This window comes from Salminus brasiliensis, chromosome 22 (assembly GCF_030463535.1).
Source record: "Salminus brasiliensis chromosome 22, fSalBra1.hap2, whole genome shotgun sequence".
Taxonomy (NCBI): Eukaryota; Metazoa; Chordata; class Actinopteri; order Characiformes; family Bryconidae; genus Salminus; species Salminus brasiliensis.
The window spans coordinates 4,933,935-4,955,875 of NC_132899.1; the positions used below are offsets into that span (position 1 = coordinate 4,933,935).

Sequence of the window (21,941 nt, forward strand, 5' to 3'; positions counted from 1 at the left end):
AGGGATTTTAAAAAAGTTATCCAGCTTTTGTTGGAGTTATGGTTTTAAATGTCCAAGGCAGGCTTTCTGCTATATTTGGAGAAGCATTGGTGTGAGGATATGATTGCATTTAGTGACAAGAGCGTTAGTGAGGTCAGGATGTTGGATGATGATGATGATCACGATGATCACAACCCCACCTTATCCCCCCAACTCCCCCATTCACCCCAAATATATTGAATGGAGCACCATCAATTCAGATAACACTGCTCTTCCACTGCTCCACAGCTCAATGCCGGGGGCTTTATACCGCTCTAGCCCAAGCCTGGCATTAGGCAGCATGGTGCCAATAGGTTCATGTTTATCTGTTTCAGAGTGTCCTAGTTATACTATTGGCAGTACACCTCTACTTCTCTAGGGACTAGTCAAGCTGTGCGGGTGTGCACATCTGTGTCAGCAATGGGTGCAACTTAAAGTAGCTGAATGCCTTCATTACAAATAGGTATCCACAAAGATGTTCATCAACCCTTTATTAGTTGTAGTTCTCCATTATTTCACTGTTGTGTTATCTGATGTTGACCAGAGGAGAATGCCTTCCTCTTTGAAGTTGTAGTTCCTCTCAAGGTTTCTTCTTTTGAAGAAAGTTTTTCCTCGTCACAATCACCGGAAGAGACTGCTTGCTCATAAGAGACTCATCTCTTCATATAGGATGACGGAAACGCCACTAATGGAATTGTTTCATGGTCAGTAGTGCGCTCTGTGGTTTTGGGTAAGGTGTAAGAGTTTGGCCTTCAGATGCCCATCAAGAATACGAGGAGGCCTGTGCAGTCTCTGGGTTATTTTATGGTGGGTTGTGGAAAAACAAGGCCAGGCTTTTTACGAATTAAGAGGTTTATAATCCAGCGAAACAAATAAGACTTCTTAAATCTGATTGAAAGCATTCTGAAAGAGAGTTGATGAAAGACTGAGAGCGTGCTGAAGAAAGACCCTTGTCTCAAGGCTGTCTTGTCTCTTCTCGCCTGACTGCATAAATAGATTTGGCTGATAATCAGAGGTTTTGAGAGTAGAATGAGGAATTAGAATGAGGAATTAGTGAGTGATTCGTCCCTGGTGGCAGAGATGCTGCTCCATAGTAAACTAATTAGATTGGCTCTCAGCCTGCTGCTCGTCACCAGGGAAAATCCACCTCTGCTTCTTTGTCCTGTAGAAAGGGTGATGGAAGTTGGTGTGTTCATCTTGGAGAGCTCATAGTCACAAATGTAATTTGCCATCTTTCCTGCATATTTTTCTTGTGCATGCACAGTGTGTATTGATGGCTGTTGTATGCTGGCTCCCCCAACAGCGACTCAGATTGCACCTTGATGGTCTGATATTGGCTGAGTGGTGTTTTTCTCCCTGTGTGTGGGAATGGAGTACGATGTACGTAACTCCTCCGAAGGGGAAAAAGCAATGCGGAGAAGATATCAGTTTCAACATCAAACATGTGTTTGAAGTGGAAAGGAGAAACCTCCATTGACTTGACCCCTCTCTCCCCCACCACTACAAAGACCTGTAACTTGATTTGAACCTGAGCGGAGGAGGTGCTTTCATCAGCGCCCTTCTGCCTCCGTTTGGGCTCATCAGGTGTCTGGCTGAAAAGTGCCATGTTTGCTGCGGGTATTGATGGCTGCTGTAGAAGCAATACGACAGCCTTTACTTGTGCATCTCATAAAATTTGAATATTTTATGACGTCTTCCTTCATGTTGCTTTAGATCCATGTGGCATATAGCTCATGAAAGTCAGATATCCAGTAAGTTAATTCATTACAGTGTGTAATTTTGAGATCAAACAGTATAAATACCTTGTCTAGTTCAGCACACGAAACTACAATCATGGGGCAGACTGCTGACTGCTGCTGTCCAGGAGACAATCATCGACACCTTCCACAAGGAGGGTAAGCCAGAGCAGGTCCTTGCTAAAAAGGCTGGCTGTTCGCAGAGAACATGACTCTTGCTCCTCTCTTGCAAACTCCTCTTTTATTGATCTATTTATTTATTTATTAGGTGAAAGTCTATTTTACATTTCATTGGGAAATCAAGGTCCTAGATTTTGGAGAAAGATGGACAGTAGAGCTGGGCAATTTGACGAGATTTTATTTTCTAAGCATATGGAGGATTCTGTTGGTGCTCAATAAACACTGATCAGCTGCAGGTTTCATTACTAACAGTGTAATTAGACTGGGTTAATTAGATGAAGAGCAGCAGGTGTTGAGTATAAATCACTGTGTTCAGTACAGGAGAGGATCTGAACAGTAGTTTATAAGAATTTGACGCTAGTCTTTAAATATCGCAGTATAGTATTTTTACCATATCGCCCAGCCCTAGTGAACAGGCACAGAATCCAAGGTGTCATCTGCTGGTGTTGCTCCACTGAGTCCAAAGTCAACGCAGCCTACAGTCTACCAGGAGATTTTAGAGCACTTCATGCTTCCGTCTGCTGACCAGCTTCATGGAGCTGCCGATTTCCTTTTCCAGGAGGAGTTTGCTCCTGCACACAGTGCCAAAACTACAAACCAAAGATTTGCTGACCATGATATTACTGTTCTTGATTGGCCAGATAACTCTCTTGACCTGAACCTCATAAAGAATCTATGGGGTATTACAGCAATACAGACCAGCTGAAGGCCACGATCAAAGCAACCTGGGCTTTAGTTACATGATGCAGTGATTTGTGGTAAAGGAGCCGCAGCAAAGTATTGAGTGTATAAATGAACGTACTTTGTTGCAGGTTTTTAAAAAAATTTTTATGGTGCATCCTTTTTTTGTTTGATCTAATGATGTATTTAATAATAGAGATCCTGGATTTCTGATATTCATGGTCTGCAAAGCTATACCTGATCAAAAGTAAAATAAAAAAGACTTGCAAAATATACCTATTTAGGTGTAATGAATATAAAATGACAGTTTCAAATATGGAAAAAATACCATTTTTAAGATATTCTAATTTTGATATACAGTACAGGCCAAAAGTTTGGACACACTTTCTCATTCAATGCGTTTTCTGTATTTTCATGACTACATTGTAGATTCTCACTGAAGGCATCAAAACTATGAATGAGCACAGTGGAGTTCTGTACTTCACAAAAAAAGGTGAAATAACTAAAAACATGTTTTATATTCTAGTTTCTTCAAAATAGCCACCCTTTGCTCTGATTACTGCTTTGCACACTCTTGGCATTCTCTCAATGAGCTTCAAGAGGTAGTCATCTGAAATGGTTTTCCAAGTCTTGAAGGTGTTCCCAGAGGTGTTTAGCACTTGTTGGCCACTTTGCCTTCACTCTGCGGTCCAGCTCACCCCAAACCTACAATGTAAATAGTTTGAAAATACAGAAAACGCATTGAATGAGAAGGTGTGTCCAAACTTTTGGCCTGTACTGTACAGTTATACACTTCATTTTACATTCATAACTATGAATACATTATTATTGACCAAAGCACACACCACCTAAAAACAAACCACCTGAAATAGGTGTTTAAGTGACAGCAATGTTTTATATTTATGGAATTTGACTGACGCTCTTGTCCAGAGTGACTTGCATGTGAATTACATTACACAGGTAGGAGAATGTAGAGTTAGGAGTCTATCATGTGGTGTGCTTGTCTGGCCCGGGACTATGTTTAATGGTAGCATGTTTGTGGTGGTGTATTAAATGAATATGTTCTATATATCCATGCTGACTTCTGTATTTAGTAGTATCTAAGCTTAGAGGGATCTTTTGGATCCTAGCCGAGTAAACAGGTAAGCACTTTTGTAAGTTGCTCTGGAGAAGAGTATCTGATAAAAGCCTTATATGTATACATGTTTTCATATTAAATTATGTAAGACTTGCACTACTTCCTGACTATTGCACTTCATTGCATTGAAAATACATTTGCTATAGAAAACCGTATTTATTTAGGACATTTATTTTTGCTTTGACATTCTATATAAATCTGTATATATTTTGACTTCTTATTTGTACATATTTCTATTTTTACATTTAATTAAGTTTTAATTACGTTTTTGATTGGACAATTGTTTAAAAAACGGTTTACTGCTAGTTGTGCTGTATGTAACTAATAACCTGTAATTTGATTCATCCAGAATGTAATATACTTAAATTCTTGAAACCATAGATATTTTGAAGTGCCAAGAGATTTTATTTGTTGCAGTGTGCTTAACGATGGATTGTAGATTATAGATCTCTGGTGGCCAGCAGTTCTCTTCCTATCCCAGATTGTATATCTCATTCCAATTAAAGAATAAATACTCCAGTAAGGATATAAATAATAAAACATGCACTGTAGAAAACTCACATATATTAAATGTATGGTTGAATGTCCTCAAACGCCAGTATCTGGAATCTTTAAAGAACAGTACTTTACTGGATTTGAGCTTTCCTGCCCTGCAGTAATAACCCACTGAGCCTTTTTCCTTCCACAGTAATGGATGTCACTGACATCATCACAGGCAAAATGGACGATGAGGACAAGCAGCACTTCATCCCCTTTCAGCCGTGAGTATGGACACTAGAATCTGCTCTGTGCACACATGGTTATACTGCCACATCGATACCAGCCCTTTTTATTATTTTTTTGTGCCTTTTTTTGTAATATATTATATCTAGAATAATGTACACAATTGTTTGGACAGTTGTGCATCAGCCAAGACATGTTTGATTCCTTTGGTTTGTCTTTGGAGCTTGTGAGGCTAATGTAGCTAACAAGGCCTTTTTCAAATTGAGTCCCAAATCAATGTAGGTGGGTCTCAGAGTGAGTCCTGATTCTAAACATTGACGCTCAGTGTGATTTTCTTCAGTAGATTTACCATTTAAACAACAGAAATGACTAACAATATAGCTATATTTCATTGCTGCCATTCAAAAACCTGCGAAAACAGTTCAAAGAATAGCGTTATGGTAAATTCTGTAAAAAAACGTCCGTCAAAAATGGAGATAAAAGGTTTGTGTGAGATTGTGTGAGCATTGATTTACATTTATGGAGTTTGACTAATGCTCTTATCCAGACTGACTCACATGTGAATTGTGTTAGACGTTACAGGCTGTTCCAGTGTAACAGCATGTACAGCGCATGTGACCAATGCTGTGCATTCTCCTACCTATGTAACATGATTCACGACACTTACTCTGGATAAGAGTGTCGGACAAATGCTGTAAAAGTATTTGCAGAAGTTTTATGCAGCCAAGCTCATTATTTAAAGGCGTTTATCTCAACAAAAACAAGATTTTTACTGTAGAATCCCATCAGAACAGATGCAGATATACATAAATACAGAGCTTCTCATTCTGAAGAAAGTAGTGAGATCTTGCCGGTGAGCTAGTCTGAAGAACAGAGCTCGGTTCCTTCAGTCCAGCCGGCACAGCATGGAGGATGTGTTCAACTCCATCAGCAGCAGCAGCAGCAGCAGCAGCTCACCTGATTTACCATCATTAAGCCCTGATTTACCACCAAACCAGGTGTTGATCTGAGGAGAACTCTAAATAATACTAGACTCCATGAGAGAGGAGAACTTTGGAGATGTTCTAATGATGAACACAGTGATGGAGAACCACCTCCACTTTCTGTAGGAGTGTTATTATTAGTGTTTATTCTAATATCAGTGATTTACTGAGGAGAGAGACACTTACTGAGGTGGTGGCTCAGCGGTTAGAGCTCCAGGCTGTGTATGACAGGGTTGTGGGTTCGAGACCTGGGCTCGGCAAGCTGCCACTATTGGGCCCTTGAGCAAGGCCCTCACTCTCTCCTGTGTGTGTGTTCACTACCACAGATGGGTACAATGCAGAGGACACATTTTGCTGGACATAATGCAGTGACCGATATGTCCACCTTTACTAGTTACCTGAGCGCAGACCTCTTCACCGATCGACTTCTGATTTCTAGCCAAATTCTGGCCAAAGAAGCTTTTAAGTACGCTTGTAGAAATACTCCGAGAGCCAGTGAACTCATGAACCTCTGAAGTGCACCTCTGTTAACCTTTAAAGGCACGCCAGCCGTAATGACCGTTGCTGCCTCACCATTTAGTCCAGAAGTAATAGAGACAAAGTGTTTTATGCCGGAGGTACTAACATAAGCCCTGTGCTTCAAGGCTTCCTCATGGACAGCGCACTTAAAGTTTTTCTATGGTTTGAAGCTCTTGGCACCTGATTAGCTGTAGCCTGTAACGCTGGTGTCTGGCTCAATTAAGACTAGCTCGTTAACTCCTGTCCATGAGGAGCTGGGAGAATGCGAGTGGCCTTTCCTCTCTTAGGATTCTCCCTCTAATTGGAAATCCTTTAGATAGAGGCGGTCTGCAGGCCTCTGAACATTTTCCAGCCCTGGATAAGCCAGGAAGCAATTAAACCCCCATGCGTTCCTCGGATAAGATGCTTTCTCCCTCACTTGGTGTGTATGCAAGTGTACAGTGTACTCTGGTAAATGGCATTTCAGCAGTTTTGAGTCTCAGTCGGGTTTTTGGTCTCTCTGGACATGTCGTTTTTGGAGCAGCCCAGTGTGGAGGATGTGTATAGAAATGAGGAGTTAATTAGCCTTAATGACATAATGGGCTGAAGAGGTTACAGATCCTAGAGCTAGAGAGTTCCTTCCTGAGTGGTTTAGCCATTCTAGAGGTCCCATTTCTGTGACTGACAGATGCAGACAATGTTATTTTTGTACTTGTATGTATGTTTATGTATATTAAGGGTTGCTTTGGGCTCTGTTGTGATTATGTATTTTATGTATTTACTTTTGTCTTAAAAAATGGTCTGCACTTACTTTTCTACTGCTCTAATCTTACCAACCTCATCTGAATGGTAGTAGTTTTAGTGGGTGGTATACTGGTTTAAACTACCGTATACTTTACATTTCTTCAAAAACTGCTATGATGATGCTGTAAAAAAAAAAAAGGTTTCTGGTGTAAAACTGCAAATTAATCTCTAAGAACTCTTACTAAATATTAATAATAATAATAATAAGTAAATTGTTCTGAACGTTCTGAACAGGCAACAATACTGATTGGTTTACCTGTTCTTTGTTTAGTTCAGTTTCTCAGTTTTCCCCATAGTAGAAGTATTTAATAAACCCAATTTGATTTTGAAGCGTAGGTCACGTCATATTACACAGGTGTGAAGGTGAGTGGAAAAATGTGGGTGCTTTGTCCCGTACGGTAGTAAAAACACAGATATACAAAATAAAAAATACAGAATAGATACAGCTTAACTTGCTCTATACACACATTATACACATTCACCATACACACACTTTGTACATAATTGTGTGTTTGAAGTAATATAAGCCTTTTTATCTTAACAAAGATAAAAACAAACTAATGAAAGTCAGTTTACTGTTCTGTAATAAACAGCAAAACCATCTAAAATTGTAACATATCATGATAGAGCTTTTTGCTCATATCGCCCACAACTGAAAAACGGTAGAATCTGGTTTATTAGTAATTCCTCTTTCTGAGGATGGAAAGTTAGGTGGTGTTTGTTCCCTTAATTTAAGTTCAACTGAAACAGGAGCTCTGAAATGTGTGGGTTTGGAATTTAAAATGTATTTAACATTTATTTATTAATTAATTTATTATTATTATTATTATTATTATTATTTTGGATAGTCTAATCTGGACAGACAAGTAGTGTATCCTGATTGAACTAGTTTACTGTAGTGTGTGTGTGTGTGTGTGTGTGTGTGTGTGTGACTTTCTGACCTCTTGCTGATATTTGAGATCTTTTGCATAAAAACCAAAAACCACACAAACCCCTACATACACACACCTCTGAAACGGACAGCCTCGCAGCTGCTCCCCAGTCTCTTTCTCTCCGTCTCTGCTCTTCCTTTTCTTTTATTCACACTTCATCGGTCTCCTCCATCACACAGCACAGTGCTCTACAACTGCCGTTCTTTGTCTTTCTCAGTTATTTCATCACTGTAGTTTCTGTAGTCTTCCTTTCTTTGTCTTTCGTCCTGTATCTCTGCTCTGCTTCTGTACTTTTGAGTTTTCGTTTTCATACATCTCACAAAATAGCATAGTGCTCCACCTTTCACCCTTTTCCATTCCTTCTTTTTTCTTTTCTTTCTTCCTTTCATCCATCCATCTGTCTTTTTCCGTATCTTCATATTTCTATTTGGGACGTCCTGATCCAACCCAGGCATAGTTTAATGGATCGGGTATGGGCTATTTTAATTCCGATCCAGTTCTGATTCTGTTTTTTAATCATGGTGTTCAGAGCTGATTGGTCAGGCTGGATTATAAGATATTGAACACTATAAAACTATAGAAACTGATATTAAAAACACAGGGATTTTACTGACCTGATCAATCAGCAGCTTGTCTGATCTAAACTGTGCAGCTGCATTATTTATGCATAGATCGGATCGTTGTCTATTGATACTCTGCATTAAGAGACTCTGATTTGATCGCTGGGGCGAAATAACTGGATCGGAGCACCCCTGCTGTTCCTCGTTTAGCCGTCCCTTCTTTTTTCTGTCTGCTGTTCACTTTTCCTCACCATTCACACAGCATGGCGCTCCACCTTCGCAGTCTCTCTCTCTTTCTCTCGTTTAGGTGTGGAGGATGTTTTCTGCTGGGGTGTTGGGAGTTTGGGGGGGGGGGGGGGTGGCGCGTTGCAGTAGAGCTGGGTGCTCGGGGCATAAGCTTGTACAGTGCTAGTAACCCTGGCTCCGGGCTGATGCTTTATTAGGCTCTCAGAGGCGTGGGCTCATTTCTCTGTGTCTCTTCCATCACCACTCTGTATCACTGTTTGCCCACAGAATAGCTTGTCTTCTCTCATGGTATTTGCATCACTGTTTGGTCTTTTCCCTCTTTTCTCTCCCCTTCCTCCCCTGCCCTTCATCTTCCTCCTCCTCCTCCTCCTCTCTTCACCTCACATTCTGCTCATCTTCACACTGCACTTCCTGTTCTTTTCATCTTTCTTTCTCCTTTGATCTTTGCTCTCTTTTCTTCTTTCTCACTCTCTTTCACTCTCACTGCTTCTCTTTCTCTCTCTCCTCTCTGTCCCTCTCCCTCTCTCTCCCTCCCTGTGGTGTTTTGCCTGTCGTCGTGTGTGAACTCCAGGCTTGCGCTGGATGACGCCATCCGCCACAGGCAGCTGAACATCTCCCGTTTTTCACCCAGGGTGGCGGGAGAGAGCGACTTCCTCCAGAGCGTCATCAACAAAGTCATCGCTGCTAAAGAGGTCAATCACAAAGGTCAAGGTAAGCTCTGGACTTCTGGATTTCTGGACTGCTAAAGCACCACCCCCCCATCTACACTTCTGATTAAGGCTGTCTCTTATTGGTTAAATACCTAATTCTCATCCTAATTGAGGAATCAAAGGTTGATTAGGCCAAAATTCAGACCCCACCTAGCGTTGACAAACCCACCAGCCTAACCCTTTGGCCGAGGGTCATTGAACCAACCTTTAGGCCGGTGGACTGAACCAGCAACCTTACAGTGGGACTGAAGGTCTTCAGTGAGGCTAAGGTTAGAGTGGTGGGTTCGGGAGCGGATGGTCGCTGATTTAGTCCCCTGGCCTAAGGGTTAGGTTAGCAGGCTTGGAACCAGGGTGGCGGGGGAGGGGTGCGTTTGAAGGAACAGTGCCTTCTCCTCCCTCAACATTGACAGCTTAGGTGACCTTGAGCAAGCAACCTAACTCCCAGAAGCTGATGTGGGATATGGCTTCCCACCTATTCTGGTTTTGGTTTCATAAAGAACCATGTCTCAAATAGAGATGTGTGAGTGTGAAGAACCTTTAAATCAAGTTTTTTTTTTTTTTGTTTTTAAAAAAAAACAAAACAAAAACAAACCTATAAATATATGAGTATGTATGTATGTAGAGGTCCCTGAAGTGAGTGTAATTATGTATAGAGGTCCCCGAAATGAGTGCAAGTAAGTACAGAGGTCCCCGAAATGACTGTAAGTATAGAGGTCCCCGAAATGACTGTAAGTATAGAGGTCCCCGAAATGACTGTAAGTATAGAGGTCCCCGAAATGACTGTAAGTAAGTATAGAGGTCCCCGAAATGACTGTAAGTAAGTATAGAGGTCCCCGAAATGACTGTAAGTAAGTATAGAGGTCCCCGAAATAACTGTAAGTAAGTATAGAGGTCCCCGAAATGACTAAGTAAGTAAGTATAGAGGTCCCCGAAGTGAGTGCTAGTATGTATATAGGTCCCCGAAATGACTAAGTATAGAGGTCCCCGAAATGACTAAGTAAGTAAGTATAGAGGTCCCCGAAATGAGTGCAAGTATGTATATAGGTCCCCGAAATGACTAAGTATAGAGGTCCCCGAAATGACTAAGTATAGAGGTCCCCGAAATGACTGTAAGTAAGTATAGAGGTCCCCGAAATGACTGTAAGTAAGTATAGAGGTCCCCGAAATGACTGTAAGTAAGTATAGAGGTCCCCGAAATGACTGTAAGTAAGTATAGAGGTCCCCGAAATGACTAAGTAAGTATAGAGGTCCCCGAAATGAGTGTAAGTAAGTATAGAGGTCCCCGAAATGACTAAGTAAGTAAGTATAGAGGTCCCCGAAGTGAGTGCAAGTATGTATAGAGGTCCCCGAAATGAGTGCAAGTATGTATAGAGGTCCCCGAAATGACTGTAAGTAAGTATATAGGTCCCCGAAATGACTGTAAGTAAGTATAGAGGTCCCCGAAATGACTGTAAGTAAGTATAGAGGTCCCCGAAATGACTGTAAGTAAGTATAGAGGTCCCCGAAGTGAGTGCAAGTATGTGTAGAGGTCCCCGAAGTGACTGTAAGTAAGTATAGAGGTCCCCGAAGTGACTGTAAGTAAGTATAGAGGTCCCCGAAATGACTGTAAGTAAGTATAGAGGTCCCCGAAATGACTAAGTAAGGATAGAGGTCCCCGAAATGACTGTAAGTAAGGATAGAGGTCCCCGAAATGACTGTAAGTAAGTACAGTGGGGAGAAGAAGTATTTGATACACTGCTGATTTTTCAGGTTTTCCCACTTGCAAAGCATGTAGAAGACTGTAATTTTTATCATAGGTACTCTTCAACTGTGAGTGATGGAATCTAAAACAAAAATCCAGAAAAATACATTGTATGATTTTTAAATAATTAATTTCCATTTTATTGTGGGAAATAAGTATTTGATCATCTATCAACCAGTAAGAATTTTGGCTCTCACAGACATGTTACTTCTTCTTTAAGAAGCCCTCCTGTTCTCCACTCATTACCTGTATTAACTGCACCTGTTTGAACTCGTTACCTGTATAAAAGACACCTGTCCACACACTCAATCAGTCAGACTCCAGCATCTCCACAATGCCCAAGACCAGAGAGCTTTGTAAGGACATCAGGGATAAAATTGTAGACCTGCACAAGGCTGGGATGGGCTACAGGACAATAGGCAAGCAGCTTGGTGAGAAGGCAACAACTGTTGGTGCAATTATTAGAAAATGGAAGAAATGCAAAATAACGGATAATCTCCCTCGGTCTGGGGCGCCATGCAAGATCTCACCTCGTGGAGCATCAATGATCTTGAGGAAGGTGAGGAATGAGCCCAGAATTACACGGCAGGACCTGGTCAATGACCTGAATAGAGCTGGGACCACAGTCTCAAAGAAAACAATCAGTAACACTCTACGCCGTCAAGGATTAAAATCCTGCAGTGCACGCAAGGTGCCCTTCCTCAAGCCAACGCATGTCAAAGCCCGTCTGAAGTTTGCAAATGACCATCTGAATGATCCAGAGGAGGAATGGGAGAAGGTCATGTGGTCTGATGAGACAAAAATAGAACTTTTTGGTTTAAACTCCACTCGTCATGTTTGGAGGAAGAAGAATGATGAGTACAACCCCAAGAACACCATCCCAACCGTGAAGCATGGCGGTGGAAACATCATTCTTTGGGGATGCTTTTCTGCAAAGGGGACAGGACGACTGCACCGTATTGTGGGAAGGATGGATGGGGCCATGTATCGTGAGATTTTGGCCAACAACCTCCTTCCCTCAGTAAGAGCACTGAAGATGGGTCGTGGCTGGGTCTTCCAGCATGATAACGACCCAAAACACACAGCCAGGGCAACTAAAGAGTGGCTCCGTAGGAAACATCTTAAGGTCCTGGAGTGGCCTAGCCAGTCTCCAGACCTGAATCCAATAGAAAATCTTTGGAGGGAGCTTAAAGTCCGTGTGGCCCAGCGACAGCCACGAAACCTGAAGGCTCTGGAGGAGATCTGTATGGAGGAGTGGGCCAAAATCCCTGCTGCAGTGTGTGCAAACCTTGTCAAGAACTACAGGAAACGTCTCATCTCTGTAATTGCAAACAAAGGTTTCTGTACCAAATATTAAGTTTCTTTTTCTGGTGTATCAAATACTTATTTCCCACAATAAAATGGAAATTAATTATTTAAAAATCATACAATGTATTTTTCTGGATTTTTGTTTTAGATTCCATCACTCACAGTTGAAGAGTACCTATGATAAAAATTACAGTCTTCTACATGCTTTGCAAGTGGGAAAACCTGAAAAATCAGCAGTGTATCAAATACTTGTTCTCCCCACTGTATAGAGGTCCCCGAAATGACTGTAAGTAAGTATAGAGGTCCCCGAAATGACTGTAAGTATGTATAGAGGTCCCCGAAATGAGTGCAAGTATGTATAGAGGTCCCCGAAATGACTGTAAGTATGTATAGAGGTCCCCGAAGTGAGTGCAAGTATGTATAGAGGTCCCCGAAATGAGTGCAAGTAACTAGAGAGGTCCCCGAAATGAGTGCAAGTATGTGTAGAGGTCCCCGAAATGACTTAAAAAGTCAAGTGACCTATAGAGCACATTAAAAATCTGGGTGTGGTCAGTGCAGATATAAACAGTAGTACAAATTAGAGCTAATAGACTCTTACAGTGACCTGTGCATGACTAGTTCTTGATGATGCAGAGTTTAGTACTGAGTTTGTGTGTTATTGGTGTGCAGGATCTAAAGCTTGTATGTTAAGAAGGTGGAAGGGAAGGGGAGGCAGGGCAGGGAGAGAGTGGAGCATCCTGACTGTCTGGTGGACCTGAGCTGTCCCTCAGTCTGCTGGTTCTAGCCTGAAGAATCCGCAGTCTCCTCCCTGCAGGCTGGAGAACCGGGTGGGTAGGGTTCCCCGCTACGCAGAGGGCTTTCCGAGTGAGGCGGGTGCTGTGTAGCTAAGTCATGGAGGGAGGGGAAAGAGGTGCCAGTGATCTTCTCAGCTGCTCTCATGATGCACTGGAGGGTCTTCCGGCAGGACGTGGTGCAGACGCTGTACCACACAGTGATGCAGCTGGTCAGGATGCTCTTGATGGAACCTCTGTAGACGGTGTAAATGATGGGGGTTGGGGCTCTGGCTCTTCTCGGCTTGTGGAGGAAGTAGAGGCGCTGGTGAGCTTTCCTGACTCCAGTTGCTGCTTCAGGACAGGTCCTCTGAGACGTGAACTCCCAGGAACTTGGTGCCGCTCGCTCTCTCCACCGCACTGCTGTTGATAGTCAGATGAGCATACTGGGAGTGCAGGAGTTCCTGAAGTCCACAAAAACCTCCTTTGTCTTCTCCACGTTCAGAGAGAGATCGCTATGTCCGCACCACGGGGCCAGCTGGTTCACCTCGTTCCTGTAGTTTGTCTCATCATTGTTGCTGATGAGACCTACTACAGATGTGTTGTCCGCAGACCTAATGGAGATGTTTATATGTATACATTGTATGTACTAGTAATAGTACAACATTCCTACTGTACTTCTAACAGTTTTACAGTACATCTGATGTATTTTACCATTTTCTAATATTCTTTACATACATCTGATTACTTCCAATAATTTGTACGGTACTTCTAATTATTTAAAAAATACTAGATATTTCACTTTTTAAACGTCTAAGTAGTTTTAAAGCACCTTTTCTCAACATGCATGTTTTTTTACATCTAATTATTTTTACAGTACTTCTAATTATTTTAAAATACTTATTTTTCTCTTTTTAAAAAATTAAATTAGTTTTACCTGTACCTTTTTTCAATATATGTATTTTTTTGCAACACCTAATTATTTTACAGTACTTCTAATTATTTTAAAATGCTTATTTTTCTCTTTAAAACTTCTAATTAGTTTTACCTGTACCTTTTCTCAATATTAGTATTTTTTTGCAACACCTAATTATTTTACAGTACTTCTAATTATTTTAAAATGCTTATTTTTCTCTTTTTAAAACTTCTTAACTAATTGGTTTGTCTTCACCAGAACAACCTGGCAGGTCGTCAGCAGTCTGACCCGGCAGAGTTGGACCCTAAAGCCTTCATTTATTAACATCACTCCCTTCGGTCCCTCTTTATTGTTTATGGAGGCCGTTTGTCTCTCGTGTCTGTGGCTGATTATAAACTGGGCTCAAATGAGCCTCAGTGTGTGTTATAGGGCTGTGGCCTCTCGTCACTGTCTGTGCGGTGATTGATTCTGTGTCTGCCGACTGGAGAGCAGCAGGTTCACCGCCAGCAGGATTTGTTATGACATGCACACTGGCTGTCTGCTGGTGTCATGTCATATGAAGCTCCGCTGCACTAAATGCCAGCCCCCCTCCTGCAGAGAGAAGGGTTCTACAGGAGAGAAAATAGGGAGGGGGGGGATTCACGGACAGACAGACTCTGATTTAGATGTGCTCGCGTGTCAAAGACGCTTTTCTGCTCACTGAGGCATGAAAGCAGAGTTAATCCCTCTGGTTAATTATGAAGTATTTTAATGCTGGGAAGTTGAGGGAAGGGAATAGTGTGTATCATAGCGAGTGCGTTTGAACAGCAGCGACCCAAATGTCTAATATATTCGGTGAAGTTGAGCTTTTTTAACCTTCCACTAAATATATATTTGTCTTGACCTCGTTCATTTGGTCTGGATGAGTGCTGCTGAGGATGCTCTTTTGATTAGATTGATATAAAATGTCATACAAATGCGAACAGGATATCCCATTCCCTTCTTGGTGGTCTTGTTTGCGAAGAACTATTAGTGTATATAGATAGCGGTCAGTAAAAGTACTGAGAAACTGATGTAGCTGTTGGAGGATATGAATGTGTGTTGGAACTGTAATATACTGTGTAATATGATATTACACCTTCAGTCAGAAAAACAGAGATTGGTCAGGGTTCTTAGACTTTCACATTAGGGAGACAATTTCAGACAAATTCACCACACTGATGTTTTTACAAATGAAAGAGTTAAAGATATGCTATTGTCCTTTAAAAACCATGGAAACACTTGCAATGCTCCTGATACTGATGCTTTTTTTTTGGTTTGGGCTGAACTGCTGCTGATGCAAGGTCACTGGGCAACCAACGGGCTTTGAGGCTTGCGCCTTGTACCCGGCTCTGATGCATCAGCCAGCAGACACCTGTTTTTTTTTTTTTAATAAGGGTAAAGGTAAAAAGGTAAAGGTGCACGTATTTGTCACTGTACAGCGAAATGTGTCCTCCGCATTTAACCCATCTGGTAGTGAACACACACTCACACACATGTGTTAGGGGCAGTGAGTACACACACACCCAGAGCGGTGGGCAGCCAACTCCAGCGCCCAGGGAGCAGAGAGGGTAAAGGGCCTTGCTCAAGGGCCTTGCTCAAGGGCCCAACAAGGCCCTTTACCCTCTCTTTCATTTGTAAAAACATCAGTGTGGTGAATTTGTCTGAAATTGTCTCCCTAATGTGAAAGTCTAAGAACCCTGACCAATCTCTATTTTTCTGACTGAAGGTGTAATATCATATTACACAGTATATTACAGTTCCAACACCACCCAACACACATTCATATGTCAGTGTCTCAAAAACAAACCTACTTTTACTGACAGCTATCTATATATACTAATATATGAAATCAATCTAAAATAATACACAAATAATGTATTGTTAATTTTGAAGTTGCAAGGCTAAGAATCGTTAGATGTTATGTGATATATTAGATATGTCATATTTTTGTCTAATTGTTTAGGAGGGTAAAGACTAGCACATGCTTCCTCCGATACATGTGCAGTCGAGCCTCTGTTTTGAGCTGGGCAGCCAGTGTGTTTAGAGGAAAATGCTGGGTCCCCAACTCCGATACATCAGCTTGTATCAGGCGCCTGTGCTGGCCAGTATCACACTGGGACTGATGTAGAGAGAAAGTTGCCATCTACCCATTACCTGGAGCAAGCCCAATTGTGCTCCCTCAGGGCCCCAGTTGCAGATGGCAAAAAAAACATTTTTAACTTTTAGAAATAAAGTAAAGTCATTAGGAGCTTTTCTATTGGTCCATTTATCAGGACAACACACAAACATTATGACTCAATGTAAAGAACAACTGCCAGATATTATAAGATAAGATAATCCTTTATTAGTCCCACAGTGGGGAAATTCTCAAATGAAAAGCTTACAGCACCTGGTATTCCCAGACAGTCTCCCATTCAAGTACTAACCAGGCCCAACCCTGTATAGCTTCCGAGATCAGACGAGATCAGGCGTTCTAAGGGTGGAATGGCCGTAAGCAAAGCAGATGTGGCCAGTACGGGGAATAAGTAAGGGAATAAGTAAGAAAGTAAGATTTAAAGTACATAAAAAAATCTGTCAGTAGTGAGTAAACATGGCTCTCCTGTACATGGTTTTTATTGAGCACATTGAGTTACAACCACAGTGCAGGCTAGAAAAAGTAAGTGAAGTAAGTGTTAATGACTTACAAAAGCTAATTGGCCAAATATACTTAGATTGGAATTGGAAGTGATTAGATTGGAAGTGTGGGTTTCATAGGTGCTTGATGTATCATTTTTCTTCCCCGATTTTCAATTTCAGTCTAGCAGTTTATATTGTGCCATTATTTCATCATGAATGGACCAGTAGAAATGCTCCAGAATGACTTGAAAAGGAAATCATTTTAGATTGACTTTCATGAACTCCCTAAATCCAGTACGTAGGCCTATGCCTCAATTCTTTTCCTTTTTAACTGTATTACCCTCATAATTAACATTGATTTCTTATCCCCTAAAGTAGAACAATATGCTACATTGTAACCATATAATTAATAATATTTGTGCAATCAGAACAGGATTAAAAACAAGGGTTTAAAGGGTTTAAGGGTCCTTTTTCTGTAAAGTTGCCTTTTTGGAGATCCAAAGTTAATCATATTGTGCTGCCAAGTTGAAAGTAAATGTGTTCCCACTCTTTCCTTGCTCAGGATTGTGGGTCACCTTGAAGCTGCTGCCTGGTGATATCCATCAGATCCGGAAGGATTTCCCTCACTTGGTTGACCGCTCCACTGCCGTCGCCCGCAAAATGGGATTTCCTGAGATCATCATGCCAGGTGCGGATTTAACCTGTTGTCTGAAGGGGAATCTGTGTTGTTATAGCTGAAAATGTCCTGTAAGTAAACATGGTTATAATCAGATTGACGTTTGGTAAATCTGGCGTCACCAGAACCTTGTCAGTGAGGAGTGAACCTTAAGAATCGATCTTCAATGAGACGCAAAGTCATCCGTGTGATCATATGCCAGACTTTGCCAGACATTTACTGTAGTGTAGTTCCAGGGATCCCTCTTCCCCAGTTACTTCAACCTTATCTTGCTGATAGTTTCTAATAAAATGTTTGGTTTGGTTTTTAGGTGACGTCCGTAATGACATCTATGTGACCTTGGTCCAGGGAGATTTTGATAAAGGCAGTAAGACCACACCCAAAAACGTGGAGGTGACCATGTCCGTGTACGATGAGGACGGCAAGCGATTAGAGGTTTGTGCATTAATATTCAGAGGGGTGTATAGTACGGTATGTACTTCTCAAATGCAGACGTACACCGTATTTGGCGGGAGGATGCACATTTATGCCACAATTTTTAAAAGTTTGTGATATCCAGCTGACGTAATTGCCACTGTTCTTAGCAAAAAAAATTAAATAATCCAGTATATTATTAAAGATAATTACTTCTTGCACCAAAAACCATGTATGCTTTATATGTATTTTAATGTATTTGTCTTCCAAAATATATTACTGATCCCACTTTACATTATGGGTCTCTAATACCGGTCTAGTTACTTTAAACGGTGTAATAATGTAACTACTGGTGACCTGTGTCATTGCACAGATAGCTTGCAGTATTAATAAATAAATAAATAAATAAATAAATAAATAAATGTATGTATGTATTAACTTTCATTTGGACTCTTGTAATTACGCAAGAGCATCTCAATAGACTTATTGTCAACTTATTGTCACTGTCATGCAAAAACCCTGTATACTATATGGACTAAAGTATCTGGACGCCTGCTTATGCATTGTTTCCTCTGAAATCGAGGGTATTGAAGAGTTTATTCTGCTAAACATTTCATTTTAGTTTGGACATGTAGTGTATTTAAATTTTTGCTTTTAGACTGTCAGAATTTTAAGATAAATAGACCAATAAAACGGCTCTAAAATGACCTGGAATTAAGTGTCCTGCTTTTTAGAAGAGTAGATTTTTTTTTTTTCTTGCATGGTAATGATTTTCTCAAGATTTTTTTTCTGAGATGAGTAATTATATTTACATCATCCCTGTCCAATGACAAACATGGATCTTCAAAATGGTGACTTTACAGAAGAAGGTGCTTTAAATGGAAGTCAGTGTAAAATAAAAGCTAATTCCAAGTAATTCCGGGCATTTCTGTTGGTCTATTCATCCAGAATTATGTACACCGTATACCAAAGCAGCTACAGGGTTTAAACCATGGAGAAAACTGGAAACGGACCAAAATGGAGATGCAGGCTTTTAATTGGACAGCAGTAATATTAACTTTTGTGGCAGCTTATTAATATTATAAATATTATATATAATATACTTAATTGCCCAACTAATTTCCCAACTCATCCCAAAAGTATTAGATCCAACTATTATTCCAGAGAGCACAGTTCTTCCACTGCTCCACAGCTCACTGCAGGGGGGCTTTATACCCCTCTCTATACCGCACCTGGCATTAGTCAGCATGGTGCCAATAGGTTCATGCTTATCCGAGAGTCCTATTTGCAGTGCTTCTCTACAGGGACTAGACAAGCTGTGTGTGTGTACTTTTGCACATCTGTGTCAGCAATGGGGGCAACTGAAAGTAGCCAAAAATATTCAGTAAAAGGAGTGTCCACAAACTTTTGGACATATAGTGAAAATATGTATAATCCATCCAACAGTGCATGCATGAGCGTCTTAATTTTTAATGTTATTAGATACACAAAATGCTGCTTGTGGTCCTGTGTTGTCAAACACCCTCTTATATAAACTTGGTGTATGGTTGCATCCCTGACAGACAAACGCACAGTTTCACTCTCGTCTCGTCTGCCAGATGAGCTGTCTGTTCCACACTCCCCCACCCTTTAAAGAGGTTCACTTAGAGCATGAAACTCCACCAAACCATCTGCCCTCCGTCTGTCAACCTCTCTACCCCTCTCTCTCTCCATCCGACCGTCCGTCCTTCTGTCTTCCTGACCTCCGGCCTCCCCCTGTTGGACGGCTGGTCAGTTAGACCTCGTAATTGGTGCCTGTCTGAAAGCATTAGCTCCAACCTAAGTGAGGATTGACAAGGCAAGATGGAAAGGTGTGTAGAAGTGTTAGAGGGTGAGTGAGTGAGTCCGAAGGAGAGGACACATGCTGACTCTATGCTGAACAGGTTAAAGAGATTTAAGGAGAGCTGATTGGTAGATTACCAGACTATCCTTTCATATCCTTGATCTTTCATACTCTAATGAAACGGAGGGCTTTTGGAGAAAGTTAAATTGGTGTCCCCGGCCTGTCCGTGCGTATGATCTCCAGCAGGACTGATAGAAATGGCTTTTTTTTTTTAAATGCTTAATTCTGTAATATCTTTTTCAGCATGTCGGAAGATGACAGCTGGTTCAGTTCGCTCTCAAGTTTTGTCTCCCTTCAGATTGTAAAGTACTAAATGAAACCTGCTGAAATTGGCAGGTTGATTAAAGTGTGTGACTTTGATGCCTCCTTCTTCTTTGATGCAGAACGTGATCTTCTCTGGTGCTGGAGATGAAGGGATCTCGGAGTACAAGTCTGTCATTTACTACCAGGTCAAACAGCCACGCTGGTTTGAGACCATCAAGGTGAGTTAGTGAGTCATCCTGTTAATATTGAGGACATTTCCATTGGAAATTGCCACAATTGTATCAGGGGGTATTTTATTTTATGTTTTTATTTATTTATTTATTTATTTATTTATTCATTTGTTTATTAAATCCACAACATTAATAATATGGTAATTCCCTCCAAGGGGAAAATTCTTCCTCAGTCTAAAAATTCTTATTAATATTGTCCTTTTTATTGAGACATGGCAGCCATATTCACTGTAAAACATGTAAAATGTGACTGGGTGGTAATTTGAAGAGGCAGCAGTCCCTCATCTTTTGAAGGTTCTGACCTAGCAAATGTTCTAATCAATTTTAAACTAATAAAAAAAGTATAAAAATAATAATTACATTATTATGATTATTATTTATATTACCAACATGAAAAAGCAGCAATTTAAAAGAACGTTAGAACACTCCTTGACTCAATGACTCAAATGATGTCACTTCCTTGTTGTGATGCCATTAAAAGCAACAATACATTATTTTTAGTGAAAATAAGCTAGCGTGACGGGGTGGTAAGTCAAACTGAGGAACACACATTATAGCATTTTTACAAAACATATTTATTAAAAATTTATAGAATTTTTTTTGACAAAATATCTTGTATTTAGAATAAATGTAGTTTATGGAAAATGATACAAATATATTGCTAAAAAATAAAGGTTTGATTTAAAAAGAAAAATTATTTGGTGAAATGTAAAATATTTTAGAATGCTAATGGAGTGTGACAGACATGTGAAAGGTATAGTGAAAGATTGTTACTCTTAAAGAAATGGTATATTTTTATAAATCATAAGAACACTGGAATTAATAGCTTTAAGATTTGGAAACACTTTGGAAACCTTTTTTGCTTAATGCAGCTGAGCAAGCGTGGGTGCAAATGGCACCAGTCTCATAGAATGTCTCTAATATTGGTGCAATGCTGCTGGTTTGCTACAAGTACAGGAAAACTAAGACGACTAACAAGCAATTCAGTGGGATATGCACACTAATCTTGTGTTGCCGTCACATGAAACAGACCTTCACAGGGTGAGATTTGAGATCACTAATTAGAGATGCTGATCTTTGCGCTTCCTAGGAAATAGAAAGCCTTTCTGCATGTGTGGTTGTTAACAGTGTGTAATTACGCTCTCGGATTCAGTAGAGTGATCTTAGTGGAGTTGGATTTGCCTGTTAATTAGTGCAACGAGTCAGTGGTTTATCTTCAGAACACAGGGCTCAGTAAATCAGCGATCAGAAGTTAACTCCTACGTACTTCATATGTCCTGGAAGATGTGCAAAACCTGAACGTCCACAGAGAATTTTTCCAGTCATGGAAACTCTTGGAAAATTGCTCAAAATAATGTCCTGGGAGCGTTAGTGAGATTGCATTGTTTAGCCACTAATGTTTTAATTTATTGAAGATTGAAGCTGCGGTCATATGACGATTGAGGCACTGTGTCCATATGTTTGTGGACACGCAAAGTTAAATTGCACCCATTGGTTGATTTGTATGTTTTTACCTCCATGCTCTGTGGATCTTACTTACCTGAACTTTAGCATATTTATATCACAGCTATTGGTTCACTTCCAACCATGAGAGTCTTAACAGGAATGTATGTTTTTATTTGTGTGTCTAAGGACAATATTTTGTAGGTGCACAGGAACACTCCATGCTTTAACAATCTAACTACTAGTGATCTATTTGTTGTGCATATGTCAACTTTAATTTTGACTGTAATTACACAATAATATCACAGTAGACTGTAACAGCTTATCATTGCGGTCATGCAAAAGCCTTGTACACTATATGGACAAAAGTATTGGGACACCTGCGCATAAATTTTACATTTAAATTAAGGGTGTTAAATTAAAGTTTTCCCTGCTTTTGTTGGAGCAACTG

General features: G+C 40.6%; 1 protein-coding gene and 1 pseudogene across 1 annotated transcript in view; one reads left to right on the forward strand and one right to left on the reverse strand.

Annotated features, from left to right (window-relative positions):
* dock1 (dedicator of cytokinesis 1) overlaps positions 1 to 21,941 on the forward strand; it is a 357,310-nt gene that overhangs the window by 58,804 nt on the left and 276,565 nt on the right. The window contains exons 11-15 of the mRNA XM_072667919.1: positions 4,442 to 4,514; positions 9,131 to 9,210; positions 17,144 to 17,269; positions 17,568 to 17,692; positions 19,937 to 20,035. Coding sequence (XP_072524020.1) covers positions 4,442 to 4,514; positions 9,131 to 9,210; positions 17,144 to 17,269; positions 17,568 to 17,692; positions 19,937 to 20,035 — 503 coding nt within the window. The remainder of the gene's footprint in view (positions 1 to 4,441; positions 4,515 to 9,130; positions 9,211 to 17,143; positions 17,270 to 17,567; positions 17,693 to 19,936; positions 20,036 to 21,941) is intronic.
* Positions 16,343 to 16,461, reverse strand: LOC140544556 (5S ribosomal RNA; annotated as a pseudogene).